The sequence below is a fragment of the Podarcis vaucheri genome, assembly GCF_965113315.1.
Source record: "Podarcis vaucheri genome assembly, chromosome: 8".
Lineage (NCBI taxonomy): Eukaryota > Metazoa > Chordata > Lepidosauria > Squamata > Lacertidae > Podarcis > Podarcis vaucheri.
The window spans coordinates 69199538-69220154 of record NC_138766.1 but is presented as its reverse complement, the minus strand read 5'-3'; the positions used below and the strand labels follow the sequence as shown (position 1 = coordinate 69220154).

At 42.0% G+C, this 20617-nt stretch overlaps 1 protein-coding gene across 3 annotated transcripts; it reads right to left on the bottom strand.

Annotated features, from left to right (window-relative positions):
- Positions 1-1047: 1047 nt before the first annotated feature.
- On the bottom strand, positions 1048-20607 carry PLEKHF2 (pleckstrin homology and FYVE domain containing 2). 3 transcript variants are annotated; one of them, XM_082235927.1, is made up of 2 exons: positions 20436-20607; positions 1048-5004 (listed from the first exon to the last, which is right to left on the bottom strand). In XM_082235927.1, exon 2 carries the CDS (start codon positions 4988-4990, stop codon positions 4241-4243), a length of 750 nt encoding a protein of 249 aa, XP_082092053.1. In that variant the 5' UTR covers positions 4991-5004; positions 20436-20607; the 3' UTR covers positions 1048-4240. The 3 variants fall into 3 exon arrangements, with proteins under 3 accessions (XP_082092053.1, XP_082092055.1, XP_082092054.1); XM_082235929.1 differs by lacking the exon at positions 20436-20607 and adding an exon at positions 20107-20383; XM_082235928.1 differs by lacking the exon at positions 20436-20607 and adding an exon at positions 7233-7542.
- Between the last annotated feature and the right edge of the window lie 10 nt (positions 20608-20617).

Below are 20617 nucleotides of genomic sequence, written 5' to 3'. Positions count from 1 at the left end.
CTTTACTGCTGGTGAAAATTCAGTGCGTGATCACTTCACATTACACTACTGATATGAACAGCAGACTTTCGCACAGATCGTTAATACCTGAAGAACCACGCAGTATTAAAAAACAATGCTGATCTTACTGACCGTAGTGGTAGAGGAAGCAAACATCTTTCCATTCATTTCTGCCAGTTCAGCCACTTGATACTCACAGACACTGTACGCTTCATCCCTGACCTTTGTCATTTTTAATCCTAGTGCCAATATAACATTAAGGTCAGGACAGGTGCAGGCTTAGCAATAATGCTATTAACAAGACACTGGATGTCTCCAGCCCACCTTGTTTTAAATAGCAGCATTGATAAATAGGGACAGAAACCTCAACTAGACTACACAGTGCTCATATGACTATTTCCTAGGGATGATACGTTTCCTTAGCAGTGCCACAGATTTTGGTGTACATTAATCAAACCTTCAGGTCCATTCCACGGAGTGTGGTTTAAAAAACTGTCTTGCTGGCCTACACAAAAAATTGCCCCCTTTGCCTTGCTTCCCTCCTCCCTTGCCATATACTAATTCCCACCCATCTTTCCAGTGTTATGAGGTGTGCAGTTTGCATGTGAGAATTGCAGGCTTGCATGCAATCTGACACTCAATTATAGGGTTCAGTTGATGGCAAGTCGCGGGCACACACCAGCTTTTGGCACCCCAATAATCATTAACACAGACAAAAGAGATAAATCAGGAATAAATTAACTGTAACAAAAAGGGAATTAGCTTATTGTCTGAAAATGGAAATTAGCACATTTACTAAAAAATAAATATAACCCTACAGTTCATTCTTATACCGTCTCAGAAATAAATCCTACTGTGTTCAGTGGGCTTTATTCCCAGGTTAAGTGCATACAGAGTTGCAGCTTAATTGTTGCTTATCTGACCACGCTCATCTTTTTGGACACGACACTTTAAAACGCTTTCCTTTTTAGATACCTTACAAGAAAAGTATAAAGACTTGCTTATTCAAAACTATTCGCATATTTACAAAATGAAAGCAGCCCAGACTGACAAAGTTACAAAACCATTTATTAAGCCCTTTTAAAGTTCGACTAACACACAAGACAAAAGTTTATTTTACACAATAAACATCCTGAACGGAACCACAAAGTGGCAACCTATTTTCACACTCCTAGTCCTACAATTATTTTCTCTACAATGTGAATTTGGTAACAGCTTCAGGGATCAATTGCAGCATAATGTGAATTTCATTCACAGATAATGATGGGGTTAAGGTGGGTAGGCAGAACACATTGCCAAATGGGAGGATAAATTTTCTTGCAGGTAGAAAGTGCTGAAGCGTTTGTGCAACATTCAAAAATAATTGGGTAAATACATGTATGACATTCAATATTGACTATGCAAAATCTTTTGCACAACGTAGGATAAGAATGAAGATGAACTATATCAAGATGTACCTTATAGTTCAAATCTGTGCCATGAAAAAGAAACAATCTTCAAATTATGCTTTCAGTGGAAGAAACAGACGAATTCCATTTACAGCAAGCTCCTACAAAGGTCTGCTTAGAAGAAAGTCTGATTTCAGTATGACTTTCTCTCAAGTAAATGCACATAGGATTCCTTCCTTGAGATCACATCTCAGCGTTTCAGGGCCATCCATTTCCTGACATCAACTGCACGTTATTTCTCATCTGATTTTTAGTGTTTTAATGATCTATAGCTTTAACAGCAAGTCAAACGCCTCGTTTGGACACACTGCTAAACCATGTTTTAGCATTACAAGCATGAGCCTCAACAAACATGGGGCTTGTGTGCTCTCCCAGCCACCTTCCAGCACTGCTGAGAAGTTCAGAAACTGTCATTTCCATTTTAATAATATTTTGCTGTGTTGTCCCAACCCAGAACAACCATGGGTAATTATTATTATTATTATTTGAAAAACAAGCCATCTTCAGATCATAGTGATCATGGCTTGAAGCTGGCTTGCTCTAACACACCATAGTTAAGTTTAACCACATTTTGTGCTAAACTGTGGTTAACCTGAAACTGGCAAAGCAGGAGAGGGGAGGAGGGAATGCAGAGACCGATGCTCATTGAAACTTGTAACACTAAACTATGGTTTACAAAATGAAAACATTTTAACCTTCAAGTGCCTTCTTCCCAAATCCCCCGAACTGCTTTACAACTTGGGAATTCGAGGAGCAATTGGCTACATTTGGGGAGCATTTCTTAAGAGAAGTTCTCAGTAATTATGTGCCTTATTCTGGGCTGCCACCTGAATTAACGCCATGGCTCCTTCCTTCCCAGTTAGCACTATTCAGTTATCTGTATATAAGATAGAAACCATAGCTGTAAATTGGCATAACCAACGAGGAAGGCACTGCTGCTGCACATTCTCCAACAAATTCCCAAGCAACCCCCAAGTGAATGGTAGCTGCTCCACATCAGCTAATGCTGGGATGGGGAACCTACTTTCATCAGCCCCTGACTGCAGGGCCAATAATCACAGATGGGAGCTGGAGTAGAACACTGGGTGGTCACAAGTTCACCATCCTGCCCTGATGGAGTGCACTCCCCATCTCATTTTGCCAACACTGACTTCTGTGCTACAGTGGCCAGATTACAGACTAGGAGACTAGAACAAGATGCAGAATTGATTGTTTATTCAATAAATATAGCCCGGTTAGTGCCAGATGAGGCAAACAGTGCAGAAACTGTCACTTAATAAATGAAATTCTAGATACTATAACTTTTTTTTTTTGTACAAACAATATTCAACACTTTTTATAAACTCTCAGATGCTACTGAATTCCCAACACAATTCCATCAGGGGACTTTTACATAAACTGATTAAACACGCTACCGTTATATAAAAATAGAGATATGTATTGGGGTTTTACAAAACTTCACAGAGCTAAATCTGACACTTCTCTAAAAACGACACCATCATAGAAAATAGTATTGTTAAAGGTAAAAAGAAAATACTCTATTGGAAACACTTTTTGCCCTAACTGCCCTGCTTCCTGGATTTATATATTTAAAATGAAGTCATCTGCATTTCTTTTCTATCTCGAGGTCAGCTGTGTACAAAGGATGGATATTTTTTGCAAGTTCTCTTCGGGTGGCTGATTGGGATGTTTTCCCATGATGTTGTGCTTTTAAAAGACATTCTAATTATTTTTTTAAAACCCATTGCTAAAGTTTAAAATGGTTAGCGTAAGTTCTAAGGACTTAATTTTATAAATATCAAATCAAAAACATTACAGCAAATACCATGATCTGAGACAAAAAAACAGTTCTCAATTATAAATACCTGATAGCTATAAACATTAAAAAATCTCACACAGTTTTGAAAATAGCAAGATACTAAATCCATTTGAAGAATATCTAATTTATTAGCGGTCCCCAAGTTGAGTAGTTGTATACATGGTGTGGGAGCTCAAGCTGTATTCATCAGACTCCACAATAATGTTTAATCTACCCTCATGCATCCTATTAGAGGTACTGGGGGCTGGGGCTGGGGCACAACTCAAATTGCCGTAACATACAGTCCTCACTACTCAGATCCAAGTTACACAACAGCAATTATTGTCAATAGCACCAACTTTTTCTTAGTTTGTTGCACAACAAAGGGTACATTGGATTAGTTTCTTCCTGCAACAGTGCAGTCATTAAAAGGCACTGCTTGGTATATGACTTCTTGCATAAAGTTTTAGAAGTTAATAATGTTACAGAATGCATTTATGTTAAAAGGGGTCATAGCACAGCATCAATTTCAAAGCCTGGTTAGATGTTCTATTCAATCCGCTAACCAAAAATACCAGTGCTGGTTTAATTGCCCCCTCCCCAATATTAAAAAGAAGTGGTAGGATATCACTACCAAACACACTGTGGGATGCTTCTTGGTAGCAAAAGGAAAGAACAAAAACTGTTCATTCTCTATTCTTCCGCTGGGAAAGAAGGGGAAGGAAAGGATGATCATCAGTTCACTCCTAAATAGGAAATCAAGTATACAAAGCTGGAAAAAAAGGATATATTTGCAACAGTCTATCCCTGCAGAAAAGAGAGCAATGATATATCTAAGAGATTCAGATACTGAGGCACATTTGAGCTGAAGGTTTTTCAGGCAGATTTTATGGCTAGGTCAGGCCTCTCGGAAGAGTCTGCAACTAGAGGTTTCCTCATCCAGCAACTCAGGTTCAAATACCAATTGTAATATTAAGACATTCGCTTTCATTACTTAGTCACTGCTGTCATCGTCGTCGTCATCATCTGACATATCATTTAAAGGAAGCTTCGGTGGGTGACTGTAGGAGTCCGATCTTGTAGGCTGACATGTAGGCATCTCTCCTGTGGAAAGGAGGTCATAGCAGAAGTCGCAGATTCGCACAGGCTTGGAGGACTGACTGGGAATAAGAAACCTCTTTTCAGAGCAGGGCCCACATACAACAAATCCACATTTCCGGCAGTGGTGTCGACGATTGACGGGGGTGAACTTTGCTTTCTGGCAGCGCATGCATACAGTGGCTTCAGAATCAGGTACCCAAACAGCCGCGTGTTCATTACTGGGAGTCTTCCCGCTTTTGGAAAGCAAATCAGAAACACATTTATTTATGTGGTTCATCCATTCAGATTTCTCCGTGGCAGTAGCAGCATACACTGCAAAAGATTTAGTCGGGGTCTTGATAAGCCACCCATTCCGTAGATCCCCCTCATCCTGGATGGACTCAATAGTCACGTTTTCCAGTGGAATGATGTGCTGTTTGTTATATTTCTTCTTCTGGATGACAATGTTACCATACACAAGGATATCATTGAATAAGAAGAACTGCCTCGCTTTTGGTTTCTTCCGACACAGCTTTGTTAGTACTCCTTCACCAATCAGGACACGGCCTGGAATAGTCAGAGGCTGACCAGCTGCTCCAAAACAGTTTTCCACGATGCTTATTCGCCTAGTATTTGCTTCACTGTTTGCCAAGCGATCCACCATCTTTCACTAGTATCCTAAAACAAAAAGGAATAACGTTAGGTTGTTGCAGCTATTCAGCCAATTGCTGAAGATCAAGCAAGATGTTATCAGCATGCATTTTTCTGTCAGCTTCTCCTCTAGCAGCAGGTCCCACACCAAACCATTAAGCTGTTTCCCTAACTCCCCCCCCCCAAGCGTAGAGAGTTATTTTAAATGACAGGGGGAATTTGGTGAGCATCACTAGAAAAGAGTGGGGAAACCCTTCCTTCCCAGCTTTTGCCACCCTCTTGCCTGTCATTAAAGGATTTCCATAGTGGCTGTTGCTATCTGACAGCCTCCACAGCTGTGGTTTGCATTTTTCAACTAATCAACAGCTTAAGCAAGAAGACTAAACACAAGAATGAGCCAGTATCTCCCCCCTCTTATTTTGCTTTCCTACCAAGGAATAACAAGACAGTAAAAAGGGGGGGGGCTATTAGGCTGCTTTATAAAACTTAACAGGATTTGAGCAACACAAGGCAACTTGATTGTCTTCGGATTTCTTCCAAGAGATACCATTTTAAAATTGTAGGGTCTCCATAATAACACTGCTTTATTCCATTGACCTGAGTGGTCTCTTGCTGCATGTCCTGCATATGTTCGTTTTAACTTTGTGGCCTTTCCACAACTATAACTTTTGATCTTTGTCATATCCAATTATTAGTTTTTCTAAGTCCCAGTTTAGAGATATGTGGTGAGATGACTTGAGGGTGAAAGCTACTGCGTACAAAGACAGCAAAAAAACAAACCATAAGCCAATACTGCTCATTTTAGGGAAGTTAACTCATCAGCACTGCACACTGAGTGGAAAGTCTTTTAACCTTTTGTCATGATACCCTTTTCCTAGAAATGTACTAGAAAGGCAGAATGCCAAATGGAAACTATGAAAACCACCACATTGTTCCAAGTTTAGATTTCTAATATTGTTGTGCTAATCTAGGCACCTTACAACTTTATGATATTTTCAGCAGTAGGCAGCACCAGCTTTCTGAAGGCCACTACTTTAAATACTGTTGTGCACACCCCAATCTCTGAGTGGCAAGGGACTCCAGGGGTTCCTGTGCTCACCCAGGGTTTGGCTTCCTTAGAATGAGGATCAACTGAGACTGTGTTGTTTTTAGGATGTATATTATATATACATATATACAACCTGAGCACAGGGTTTGTTTGTTTTACTTTGAAGGAGGCTCACAGCATTAACACTCCAGCAGATCCTGCTTCCCCTTTAGGTTTCCAGTGAAGCCCCAAGTCATAGCTTTGGGTTCAGTACAGAACAAGACTAGCCTATGTGTATCCAGCTTCTGGTATCAGCCAAACTCTCTCCCTCTCTCTCTCTCTCTCTCTCTCTCTCTCTCTCACACACACACACACACACACACAGCCACCTTGACATATCGTTCTGCATCCTATAATGACATGGCATTAGTTCAGATTCACGAATGAAGTAAATTCAGTTTAACCTAATGTCTGTTATTTAAAAAGCAAATGCAAACAAGTCCTCTTCACATGTGCAGAGCTAAGCTAATACCCCTAGGCAATAATAAACCGACTTGCATTTAAAAATTAAAAGCATGCACCCAAACTGACCTTTGCTCAAGGAAAAAAAGAAGCTACAGAAAATTCTCCTTCCAGAGCAGATATGTGAAGTCCCTTGTATACTATTACATTTAAAATATACAGATGACAGCCCAGGGCCCGAGTTTCTAGGTTTCTAACTATGCACCTGCCAAAAATAGCTCCTAAGGGGTGGGTGAAATCCATTATCATGACAAAGCTCTCTGCTATACAGCTATATCTATACATTAAAAATAAGTACCTACATGAAAACAAGAGGCATGCCTAATCCATTCTTTAGCAGGTTAGTACCTAGTCAAAGCTTCCTCAAACTCGACCCCTCCAGATGTTTTGAGACTACAATTCCCATCATCCCTGCCCACTGGTCCTGCTAGCTAGGGATCATGGGAGTTGGAGGCCAATAACATCTGGAGGGCTGAGGTTGAGGAAGCCTGACCTAGTCAACATGCAGGGGAAGTGGAGGAGAGTGCACAAGCACAGGGCTTGCTGCAGCATGTTCCCATTGCACTAAAATGACAGTCAGCACCATGGTAGGGAGCTGGAAGTGGCTGGAAGTCTGGATCCTGAGTTCCTCCACTCTCCATAGGTCAACTTTGACAGCAGGGAAGGCTGCCACCTGTCAATCAATTAACATGATAATTATGCCCACCTGTCAAAAAAGAGTTGCTGTAACTGCCAGTCAGCTGATTGGCAGTTACAGTGAGCTCTTCTGAAGTCCATTTATATGTGTGGCTTGGATTCCAACCATTCCTTCAAATGGACTCCAAAGAAGTTTACAATGAATTCCATGAAAGGTGCCTGGGCCTGTCAACGAAAGTACAATCCAGGTATCCAGTTGCATTCCTTCGCTTTGCAATCATAATTCATGAACATTTACGGAGAGTCTGGAAATTTACCTTGTGTTCTTATATCAATGCTCAACTTATCATGCAAATATTGTTCTAAGATACACCAGTGTTATAAAGAAGGCTTATTACAGCAAACAAATGTCACAAATTGGCTTTTAAAATGTTACTTGAAAGTGCTGGATCAGATTCACTATCATTCACGTTTAAAAGGACTTAGTTAATAGAGTCACTGAATTTAGCCATTAGGGCTACAGAATCAAACTTCATGTCAGAAATTAAAACTTTTACACTTACTTGTTGCGGGAATAAGAAATGGGAAAACAAAACAGGAACAGTGACCTGAATCCAAGTATCACTTCCTAAAGAAATATACATAGCCAAATAAGTGCATAAAATCAGCCCTTGAGGTGGACATCCACTATCTGCTATGGCAGTCAACTCTGCCTCTTTTAAATAATTAAAAAGCACAGTTTGTGCATGCATCTGTATATGGCTAGACTGCAGTAAGAATTTTACATGAATGTAACAGTAGGGTTACTTTAATACTAAGTTATATTTGTATTAATTCCATTTCCACAAAATGTGACTATGTAGTCCCATGAAGCTACAGGAATCAGTAAAAATCCTTGCTCAGCCATGAAGTTCAGCAAGTGAACTTGGTCCTCCCACTTCCTCTCAGCCTAACCTACCTGCCAAGGTGACTGTGAGGGGGCGGGGGGGGGGAGAGAGAGAGAATGAAAATGAACTATACATACTGCCTTGAGCTCTTGGAAAGATGGAACAGTATAATAAACTAAATTAAAAGTAGATGCCAATCTGTCAGAAACTCTGTTAGACTAAATATGTGCCCTCTAACCTTATGGAATAAAGGTAAAGGGGCCCCTGACCGTTAGGTCCGACTGGGGTTGCGGCGCTCATCTCGCTTTACTGGCTGAGGGAGCCGGCATACAGCTTCTGGGTTATGTGGCCAGCATGACTAAGCCGCTTCTGGTGAACCAGAGCAGTGCACGGAAATGCCATTTACCTTCCCGCCGGAGCCGTACCTATTTATCTACTTGCACTTCATGCTTTCAAACTGCTAGGTTGGCAGGAGCAGGGATGGAGCAACGGGAGCTCACCCCATCACGGGGATTCGAACCACCGATCTTCTGATCAGGAAGCCCAAGGCTCTGTAGCTTAACCCACAGCGCCACCCGTGTTCCTTATGGAATAATGGAATGGAATAATCTATTATAAATTTAGAATTCTTTCTGTGGGCTATTTTATTTCATAAAACATTTTATACTACCTTTCATCCTTAAAAAGAAAGGCAGTTTATAACAAAACATCAATGCAACTAAAAAGCACATTAAACTAGATAAATTAAAACATTTAAAAGCCTGGTGCAACAAAAATTTCTCAACCTCCCACCTAAAGGTTGGCAGAGGCAGGGCCAGTCTAGCCTTCTTTGGAAGAGAGTTCAACAATCATTGAGCTGCCCATGAAAAGTCATCCCTGCTAAATGCACCTGACTTGGTGGTGGAAAGCAAAGCCTTTGGTCTGATCCAGCATGACTCTTATGTTTTTATGTTACATCAATTAGGTCTTCGACAATAACCAGCTTTACATAATCTGCTATTGCTGTCGTAGGACCTGCGGGATTTCCTGGGAAGATTCCCTCAGCATTACCCACAAGAAGATTGCTATTCATTGAAGACTTTGCAACAGTACAAACTCTATGCTATAACAAGCTCATGATTCTCAGCTGACTTAATCTTCCGTGCAAGAAACAGCCTTTTCTTAAATAATTTTACCCAATCATTACTTAAATATAAAATTATTCAGTATGGTGCAGAGCCGAGGCATGATGCTAACTAGATCGGCACATGAAGCAATTGTATTTTGCCCCCAGTTGCCATACAATGTTTTAAAACAAGGTACAGCAAAACATTTTACTGTTTCACATGCAAAGCAATGAGACTACATGTGAATTTCATATCACTTTTACTGTACATTGTTTGCATTCTGGAATGGCAAGACGCATTACTAAACTTCTCCTTAAGAGGATCTTTCAGAAAAGCACATTCATCAGATCCCCATCTAATCAATGCCATCACAGCCCTTTTTCTGTACCTCTAACTCCTTTACTGCCAAATGACATACATACAGTCCAACAACTCACTAGGTCAACTGAAATGATCTAGTCCTCACCAGACGAGTGTCTGGAGAAACAGGGTAGTTTTTGAAAACATAGAAGATGGTCATTCTAGTGTAAATTCTTATCCTACTGGACCAACCAATCCACCCATGACAGGATATATTGGTTACTCTCAATGCTGAGAGCCTGGATAGGCATCCCATGTATTTTCTCTGTCTCACCCAATAACTATACATCCCTCAGAATAAGGTTAGATCATACTTCCCATACAAATTAATTAATTGGTAAAGCATGCAGCAAGCTTAATGCAAATATGAAAATAAATAGTGGCATCACCAAACATTTGTTATTTGGATTTGAAAAAATTCAAATTGACATGGCATCTAATGCTTTTGCTCCAATATGTTTTGTTGTAATTTTCACTTTTTGTACACTAAAACCGGAGGCTGGAATATAAACCACCCAAATAAATGAAAAAAGAATATGTAAATAACTAGTTAAAATGTTCTGGAAGTGAACTAACTGTACCGTGAAGAACAGAATTCAAGCTACGAATGCAGCACACTGAACAATTTTGATGATGTGGAGGAAGTCCACGTATTTAACCACAAGAACTCGAGTTAGATTCACTATACTGCTAAATTCATCCAACTGTTACACTATTCGGTTTTACTCGGTGATCCCACCGCATAGTAAAGCATTTACTGTAAAGTGTTTCAGTTCTGTCCCACACCCCTCACCCTTTACTTCTCACAGTTGACACTGCATCTTTCACTGTGCTTCACAGAAAACCTTAGAGATGCAAGGTGAATCTAATAATCAGGTGCATGCATACTGCTTCCAAAGTCAGTATATCAGAAGAGTGTTGCCAAATCATCAGTCTGTATGCCCCAGATAACCCTGGTTTCCTTACATCTGAACCAGCACTAGCCATACTTACACAAGCCCTAGGATGTTTCAAACACTCTGTTTGCAAAGCTAGTTAAAACTGGTTGCACAATTTTCTTAAAGTTGTACCCTGTCTGTGAAAGGTGTTAGACAGCTCACCAACACTTTAAAAAGATGGTGTTCTCTCTATGAATATAAAAACAACGAGCAACTGAAAATGTGTAATACAGGCAGCATGAGTTACTGGACAGATGCAGAACATATAGACACACAACAAGGATTTGAGTGTCTTTTAAAATGACTGTTATTAATTAAAGATCTGCTTGACATCGGACCAATAGAATTACACTGGTTTCCTGACTTTATATAAAACAAATCATGCTACTTCAAAACAATATCCATAACATAAAAGAGGGGAAGATTTTGAACTGGCATGATGATCCTCTGAATCAAAAGAGTATCAGGGAAGTATAAAGCTGTTTACTGCATATTGTGTTTACCTTGATTACGAAACTAGTGTTTCCAAGTGTGGAATCAATCGTCCTGCCAAGGAGACATTTAGTACAAAAAGATCCTTAAGGAGATGAATCCTGCCTCAGTGCAGCTGAGGTTTGGCATTTTACAATCACTGCAGCCACTTCCAATGAAGAAACCTCCAGAGGACTCTTGGATAAAGATAAAGGTCCGGTTCTTTGCAAAAAGGAGTTGCTGCTTTATCCTAATGTTGGTTTATTGTTAGTTTTAGGAAGGCACCACTGTTTCTTGTGCTTTCTTTTATGCAATGTGAATTTCAGAGGAATGCCCTAGCCCAAAGACCAGCGGCATACTATACACAAGCAACACAGATGGGTCTGGATTGGTGGAGTTGGGGGCACAAAAGGTAGAACAAGCTAAACTGGGAGGAGGAGTTGAGATGTTTTTGTATAAATATCCACAGGATACCAAATAGTTTCCTCTAGATTATGCTATCCTTATTCCTAAAGAAAATAAGAAAGACCAAACTTTTCTTGCTTTACGTTTAAATTAAGTCCAAACTTTCCCGCCAGACACAGCTGTAATTAATTAGCAAGGTTTCAACACACAATGTCCTCTGCCCAACAGGACCAAAGTAAACTAAACCTATCTAAATTATGCCGCATCTCACAACAGTTGCAGCCCACTAGGAATGACAATGTCACTCTTCCTCCTTTGATAAGTAGATACTACAGCCTGACTCAGGGTGCTTTGTTATTGTTCAACGACCACTTCAAGAGCACACCTTGTTTGTATAAGAGACACAGCTAACTGAACTGGCCATGATCTAAACTTAAATTTGGATTACTAATCATCACAAAAGTGCATGCATTCAGAAGATTAGCTAGCCAGCGACTGATTCATGAATCTCTAGGCAACTCAAAATAGATAAGAAGGTTAAGCCACTCTGAGTTACTCTGGAGCATTAAATCGGGAGTGTACTCATTAACAATTATCAGTCTGAGAGGTTATACGGAAAGGAGATGAAATCTGAAGCAGCCACTGTCAGCAAGAAAGTCCTAAGCTGCAAAAGACAAATGTGCAACAAAAGAAAGTGAAAGAAATAGGTAAAACTACATCAAAGGATTTAATCCTTTGGAAAATGATGCCAGTAGCAAATGAATATAGAGAAATGCTTATTAAAAATAGGTGCAGTATGGCCCCTATTTTCAGCCTTGTGGCCATAGGCAACAACAGATTGCATGTAAGTGAGTATTGAGTAAGCAGCCCAGGTGGATGGAGTACTTTGCTCCATCTCTGCACCCAGCAGAGAAAGCAAGCAGGCTGTTACAGGAGAGAAGCCCCCTCAGCTGCACCCAGCACAGAGTTCTTGCCCTCTCCTTGCCAGTGCCCTATGGGCTAAAAAATTTTTGCAGCATACTTCTGCACACGGTCCATAACTCAAAATGCAAGTCAGCATTCTCCATATTTTAAATACCTGTGTCTCCAACACCAAGTGCAAATTTCTCTATCCAACCAGGAATCGCTTCAGAAAATGTGGTTCACTCTTAATTGCACAGGCAAGAGAGACAGAAAAAGGTGACTCATAGTCCTCTACAGCAAATCTACAAGAAAAAAGTTTTTGTTGTATTTTTACTAATAAGTAATTTATTGCCTTCTTTCTATCCAAATATAAGCCCTACCCATGGAGGTGTCCATTAATTAAATGGCAGAGAATAGGAGGTTCCCTTACTGGAGGTAAATAACAAGAAAATGAATTTGATAACATTTATTGATTGCACATGCAAAGTAGCACGTGCAATCAATAAATGTTTTTGAATTCATTATCTTCTTATTTACATCCAGTAAAATAACTTCCTAATTTCCCCTACACTACCACTGTGAGAAACTAACACCACATTTTAAAAAGAAAAATGTGCCACTGGAAATACCTTTTAAGCTGCCACTTGAATAACTAATATAACAGAAATTGTTGCATGATCTAACAGCTTTCATTCCTCTTTGAAGTATATTACTAACTCAGGAAAGGAGGTACAGTGGTGCCTCGCAAGACGAAATTAATTCGTTCCGCAAGTTTTGTCGTCTTGCGATTTTTTTCGTCTTGTGAAGCACGGTGTCGGGAAAGTTTTGGAAAAGCTTCAAAAATCACCAAAGTCTTTAAAAACCTCAAAAAAGGCTACCACATCGTGTTCTATGAGTTGCTCCTCGAAGTCAAGTCACAACTGTATTAACGGTGCTAAGAAAAAGGAAACAAACTTGCAAGACGTTTCCGTCTTGCAAAGCAAGCCCATAGGAAAAATCGTCTTGCGAAGCAGCTCAAAAAACAAAAAACCCTTTTGTCTAGTGAGTTTTTTGTCTTGCGAAGCATTCGTCTTGCGAGGTTCCACTGTATCTAGTTATAAAGAAAGTGGCAGCATGCTCTCAAAAGCCTTGATAATTTTGTAAGTTTTGGCTTCTAGTCTCCATTTTCCCATAGTGCTAAATCAGGTGCAGAAAAAGCACACACAAATGTGACAAGCATGCTTTATCCTCACAGCAACCAAATAAACTTAATGGAATGAGTCTACTGAAAGCTTCTGGAATGTAGTCAATGAATACTGATGAAATTCTTAATCTGAGGTTCGAGGCAAGAACACAGAAGCTTATCTTGCCAAACATATTTAGAAAGTCAGGGTTTTAGTCAGTATTTGGAATGTAGCCACTTTTCTTAATAATATTTACTTTACATAGTAGCCAAAGGGAACAGAAAGGCAAGCCGTATCACTTTAGAAATTATCAGCATTAAAACAACTTACACAGTTGGCAAAATGCAATGCTGTGTGAGCGACTGCTACTTGTGTAATGAAACTTCCCCTTCCTCTTCTCCCTTTGTAGTTCATTCCTCCCCTCTGGCAGGGTCCACCAACCCTCTGGTGACGTTTTGTGGGCGCATGTGGGAGTTGCAGGAGGGAGGCGAGGAAGGTGTCTGTTCAGCTCACAGACAAGACACAAGTGGATGTCAGAGTGGAGGCTGGTATCTCAGGGCAAATGGGGCTCTGGCCCACTAACCTCAGCCTGCCCTCGCCCTGTCTGCGCTTTGCTACTTACAACCAGCACAGGGGACGGCACTGCCTTTCAGCTTCCTTGCCTTTAGCTGATGCCTTTGTAGAACTCAACAGGGAAGAGGTCGGGGACAAAACTCAAACAGCTGGCTCTGCCTGTCATTGACTCCAGCTCCAGCTCCTGTTTGGGCTCTCTGCCTTCCACCCTACCAGACATAAGAGGCACCAGCCATTAATGGATGTCACCTAGTATTGGGAAGAGAGGTGTTTTCTTTTTGCTGCCTTAAAGGCTTAACCAACCCCTCTGAGCCTTTGGGTCACTGTCTAAAATGAAAACGTACCGTATTTTTCCGTGTATAACACGCCCCCATGTATAAGACGCTCCCTATTTTGGGAAACTCAAAATTAAGAAAATGGGGGGGGGGAATTGCCCCCGTGTACAAGACTACCCCCCCTTTCTAACATTATTTTTTAGTTTAAAAAACCCCTAGTCTTATACACAGAAAAGTACGGTATGTATTTATATTAGAAACGCAAGAGGATCTGTTTTATTAATAGACAAATTCATGGAGGAAAGCGCTACCAATGGTGACTTAGCCGTGATGGCTACATAATACCTCCACAGTTGTAGTAGTAGTAATGCTTCTGAATACCAGTTGCTGGAAACTGCAGGAGGGAAGGGGAGGCTGCTCTTGTGCTCACGTTCTGCTTGCTGGTTTTCCCCAGGCATTTGGTCGCTCACTGTGAGAACAGGATGCTGGTCTAGAACAGGATGGCCCAGTGGCCTGATTCAGCAGACTCTTTATGTCCTTAAAAAGGCAAGTCTTTGCTCCCCAATGAAACTAAATTTGGTGCTCTTAGGGCTGGGGCCCCCAAATCTTTGATGCGGCAGCCGTAACAAATTTTGCTTTTTCAGCTCTGATGTTAACGGCCCTAACAAAGCTCTTTCACTTCTCAACAAGTTCATTACATACAAAAATGTATTTCTGGAATCTTATGGCAGCACAGGACCCATTTTAACAACACGGGTTTGTTTCAGATAAATCAGAGCGATGTTGGCTCTGTTTTGTCTTTTAAAAAATTCTCCTGACAACTGGCCATATTCAGATTATTATAACTCTGCTTAATTAACAAATATGTTCAAACCTTTTACCTTCACATGCAGCCCCTTCCCTCCTCATTGAAATTAAGCCTCAAATTAATCATTAACTGGGAAAGTATGCCCACCACGTTCAGAACAAGTCAATAGCTCACATATAAGTTAGATATTTATTTGAGATCCCAACTTGTTCTGAACCAGGTAACCATAATTTTCCATTTCTGATTATGTGGTAAACTACAGATAACTGTAGACTTCCAGGTTTGATTACTGCACTCAGAGAAGGAAGAATGGAAGGGGTTGTATGCTTTGGCAAAATGTTTGTAGCTTATTAAGCCAATATATGATAGTCCCAAACAGGTTTGTAAATGTGTGCAGTGATTTCTGCAGTCATTGCATAAGTTTAAAAATCACATAATAGGAGGAAGCACATAATTTTTTTATCTCTACGAACAGGATTTTAGCTGCCAGAACAAACAAATCATAAGTGTACAAACATGTTCAAGTAAACAGCTAACACAAAAGTCCAAATGCAAGTATAAGAATTCCTTCCTGTATTCCTCCAGGAAGATTAACCAACTAATGCATGCTCTCATGGAATTCAAGACATCATTTCAGGTTTGTGACAATTCAAGAACAAATCTTTAGTTCTATTGTTAACATATGCCCAACTGGAATGCATGAGCCTTAAAATCATCCACTCCCTCTATGCTTCCTGTGTGGCTGTGTAAAGACTGCAACCATTGGCTTGTTTGTCACTAGATCTGGCAAGACAACATTTATAGGACATGCTTTTACTATTTCATGCCTCCTTTCTCTAATTTTATTGCTTTTTGTTTATTGTATGAACATATGAACACTCTTAGTTGTGGCTTTTCATCTTTTACATAAGACTTTCCCCTTTTTTTGTTTTATAAGGGAAAAACTTATAGTAAAAGAGTTCAAAAACTTCATCTGAACCAAGACTTCTACATGTAGTCATAGCAGCCTTGCCGGCCTGGTGCCCTCCAAATGCTCTGGACTACAACTTCCATCAGGTCCAGCTGCCACAATTGTATTGGCTGAGGCTAATGGTGGTTACAGTCCAAAACGACTGGAGGGCACTAGGTTAGGAAATGCTGACATACATCCTTCCAAAATTTTGTGGGCTAACAAGCAAAGAAACTTTTGTGGGAGGAATATGAAGTACTTCACATACTGATTTTGCGCTTAAGTCTTTTTTACAAATAAGGAAAACATAAATATGACAGGAGCTCCTATCAAAACACAGATGAAGAATCTTACACTACAGATTCAAGGCCACCTACATGAACAAGATCAAAACTCATGACTGTGAATGCTGGGACGAAAAATTAATAACCAGGACTGGCCTAAGATCTCAGCTGGTGAGAAAGCCAGTTACACCTCCGTACATGCCAGCATTCATTTCCTGAAAAGGAAATGTCAAATGTATTAGGTTCAAGATACATAGGTAGTAGAGAAAACACATCCATTGTTAAACAGGAATCGAAAAAGCCTCTTTGGGCAGCAGCCTACCAATATATGGGTAGGTTATGAAGTGAAATGGATATATTTCCTTCCACAGATACATTGGCAAGCATTCGGCATTTCACTGCTGAACTATGAACAGAAGTATTTACTGTATTAAATTTATATCCTGCCTGTCCTACCAAAGGAGCTGAGAGCGGCAAGTACACCAGCAATAAAAACATCTAAAAACAATTCCAATACAGATGCAGACTGGGGGAAAGGCCAGCTTAAAAGGCTTGTTGGAAGAGGAAGGAATTCAGGAGGTGCCAAAAAGCCAACCAAAGTGCCACCTATTATTTAATGGGAGGACATTCCAAGGGGCAGGTGCCGCACTTCTAGAGGCCCAATTCCTATACAGTGTGGAATGGACCTCCTGATACCATGGTATTTGCAGGAGGCCCTCAACAAAAGAGCACAGTGACTATATAAGGAGTGAGACAATCCTGGTCCCAAGCTGTACAGTATTGGCCCGAATATAAGCTGCATCTTTAAAACTGGAAGGGAGGGAGGAAAAAAAAGAAAAAATACCCGAATATAAGTCGCTCCATTCCTCGCTGCTCCTGGCTACATACTGGGGGGGGAGGGGACGGGGACCGCACTGTGTTGCCAGCGGCCTTTCCCCTTCTTTGCTCTCTCCCTTCCCGGCCTTGGGGGAGAGGCCGCACTCCTGGCGCTGTTTGCCCTGCGCTCCTGGCTGCAATACCGTAAGGTTGGGAATATAAGCCACACTTTATAACTTTCCACGGTTGGAATTTGGGGAAAAAGTGAGGGTTATATTCAGGCCAATATGGTATATAGCTTTATACACCAAAATCAACACCTTGAAAGTAGTCCAGTAGCTAACTGGCAGTCATTGCAATTAATTCAGCAGTGGTGTAGAATGGTGGAGATACCCTGTAGCTGTCATATTTTGCATTAGTTGAAGCTTTCAGATCAACCTCAAGGGCAGTCCCACCTGCAGTACTTTGCAGTAATCCAACCTGGAGGTTATAAGTACATGGATGACAGTGCTCAGACTATCCTGATTCAGGAATGGCTGAAGCTGGTGAAAGGAACTCCTAGCCACCTAGGTCACCTGAGCCTCTTGCAGCAAAGATGCATCCAGTAACAGTCCCATACTATAAAACCACTCTTTCAGGGGGAATACGACTCCATTTAGGGAAGACAAATTATATGGATTCAGGAATCACCCATCCACAGCACTTCTGTCTTGCCAGGATTCAGTCAGTTTGTTGGCCTTCATCCAGCTCACCACCAAGTCGAGGCACCACTCCCGGGGTTACATGGCCTCTCCTGGTCCAGATATTAGAGAGCTGGGGATCATTAGCATACTGATGACAGCTCACCCCAAATCTCCTAATAACCATTCCCATGACTTCATATATATGTTACACGACACTAGGGACAATGTGATACCCTGCGGCACCCAAACTGCACAACTGCTAGGGGGCCAAAAGACAATCACCCAATGCTATATGAAACCAACCCTGGAGAAATATACGCAAGTCACAGCTAACTAATACATAGAACCATAGAATTGTAGAGCTGGAAGGGACACTGACTGTCACTGTTACTGAAGAATGGGTGACAGTTTTCTGCAGAAAAATAAAGCACATCACTGCCCCCACATCACTGAGTGCTGCACCTACTATCACTTCTGAAGCCCTGCCAGCTTGTGCTGGCCAGTCCAGAAGGTGAAAGGAACTTGCTGCTTGCTTATTTTGCTTCACACAGCTTTTCTCTTTAAATTCCCCCTTCTATATTCCTACATGGAAGGAATTAGTTAAGCCAATTTCGGGGAGGATGGAGCATTCTGACCTGGAAAAAAGGGACCTTGAATCTATCAGATCCAGGGCTGCCCCTGTCCCACCCCTGCCCCAGGTCATCCCACTTTAGAGCTTAATGCCAGCTACTGTTGGCAAAAGAACCACCACTGGCAAAAAAAGAGAAAAGAACCACCAACTGAAGTTCTATGCACATGGAGCCATCTGCATGCATAGGAGGGATCTCAACAGTCCTCTATCAGCCAGGTTCTTCTCCACCAGTGGAGGTGCCTCCCCTCCTTCCTAACCCTCTCTAATCAGCTGATCTGGGAGGAGGTGTAAGACTTCACTGCAAAGTATTTACACAAATAAAAAAACAAGGTCATCTGAATGTAAATATGGAAAAAGAAAATGTACTGGCTAGTTTGAAACTGTTAGGTCTCATGGCCATCAATATAAGAATCAGTAGCTGACTGGACCAATATATTCCAATGTAAGTTACAACAGCAGAAAAAAAAAAAATATTTTCAGGTAACATATTTATCTTACCTGATAACAGAAAGCAATTTTTTATAAAATCTGAATAATGTGGGGGGAAAGGCTTTAATCACTTCAATTGACTTACCACTTCAATAGACTTATCACAATCATTATTGTTTAAACGCCATGTTTAGCACTGTGTGACTTTACACCTATAAAACTGTTTGCCTCATTTTTAAGTGTTAGACTTGTCTGTGTTGTCAATAGCAATTTTCACAAGCTGCACTGAGTGCTATTTTAAGGGGAAAGCAGGTATGGGTTTGCTAAATAAATAAGCAAATGAAATCCCAAATGCAGACAGGTAACACACAAAAAAGAACCAGACCTTCTTATTTCTGTAGCAGCTAACAGAAAGTTGGCACCCTCTCCAGGATGCCATGGCATTAGAAACTTAAAACAAAAAACCACTGGCATGAACAACATCTCAGCCAAGCCCAGCCTATCAGAAGAAAACTTAGGAGAGCTAACTTCCTTCCAACCGGAATCCACTTGCTTTGCTAACCCTTGTTGACAGTCACAGGAAGTTCCCTGCCTTCTGATGCAAAACAATCACGCACCATCACGAAACTCGCCCGGGAAAGAGGGGAAACGCAACACACGCAACTTTTGACAGGCAGCCTTTAAAAGCAAAAAGACCCCCCGCAACCCAATAAAAAATAAATCTCATAAATAGGGTATTTTAAAAAAACAAAACAAAGCACTTACTCCAGTGCGAGAATAAAAGAGAAGAACTGAGCGGGAAGCCTATTTTCTCTGGAGAAAAGTGGGAAATGATTTCCGTTTTGTTTACTGAGGGAGGGGAAGGTGGGGCGACCACATACGCCTCATTTTACCCCAAATCAATGGCACGCTGAAGAGTGGGAGGTGCGCACACTCCCCCCTGCACACACAGGCATCCACGGGGTGCCAATTAGGCTGCAGCCACTTGATCTCAGCCCCACACTGAACGCAGAAGGGGGGCGGCCGCTTCTCACTTTTGCCAGAGTTTGAGGGGGAAAGGAGCTTCGGCTACCGCTACTTTCGGAAAGTGTCACTTAAAAGGGGAACCGGTTTAAATTTTACGACTCTGGGAGGCCGCCATGTCCCCTCCTCTCTCCTTTCACGCAGCCTCCCTTTGCTGCTGCCAGGCAGGGGTCCCCCATCCGTGCCAAGTCGTGTGCCGCCGCCTGTGCGCGAGGGAGTCAGGGCGCGCCCGAAACCCACCGCAAGCACAAACACACGGCCCCGACGGCGCCTGGGACGCCGGCTCCCAATGGGCAAAGCCGGAGCCGCCTTTCCTCCGGAGGGAGGTTCCGCGGGGCCGCCCCCTAAGTCAAGGGACGCCGTCCGGGTCTTTGTGGGGCGCCTCCTTCTTCCCCCTTCCCCGCACCGCCGCCGTCCTCGCTCCCCAGAACAGACGGGATCCCAACATGGCCGCGGATCCGCCAGGGACCGGGAGGAGAAAGTTTCCTCCGCACCACCTCCGCCGGCTCTCGGCTTCGCCCCGAAGGGGGACGGCGGGCTTCTCTCCCTGACCCGAGCGCGCCGCTTACTGAGAAACCGAAGCGCGCCCTCCCTTCGCTCCGCTTCCCAGGTCCGCAGCTTGTTGCTTCTCGCTCTCCCTCGGTTTCCTTCAGCCGCCGTTGCTAGTCGGGCTACTGCCGCCGCCGCTGCCCCGCCCGCCGCTCGTGCGCGTTCACACACACACACACACACACACACACACACACACACA

What these genes read in the sequence shown, in the direction of transcription:
- PLEKHF2 (XM_082235927.1), bottom strand. Translation starts at nt 4,990, where the DNA reads ATGGTGGATCGCTTGGCAAACAGTGAAGCAAATACTAGGCGAATAAGC.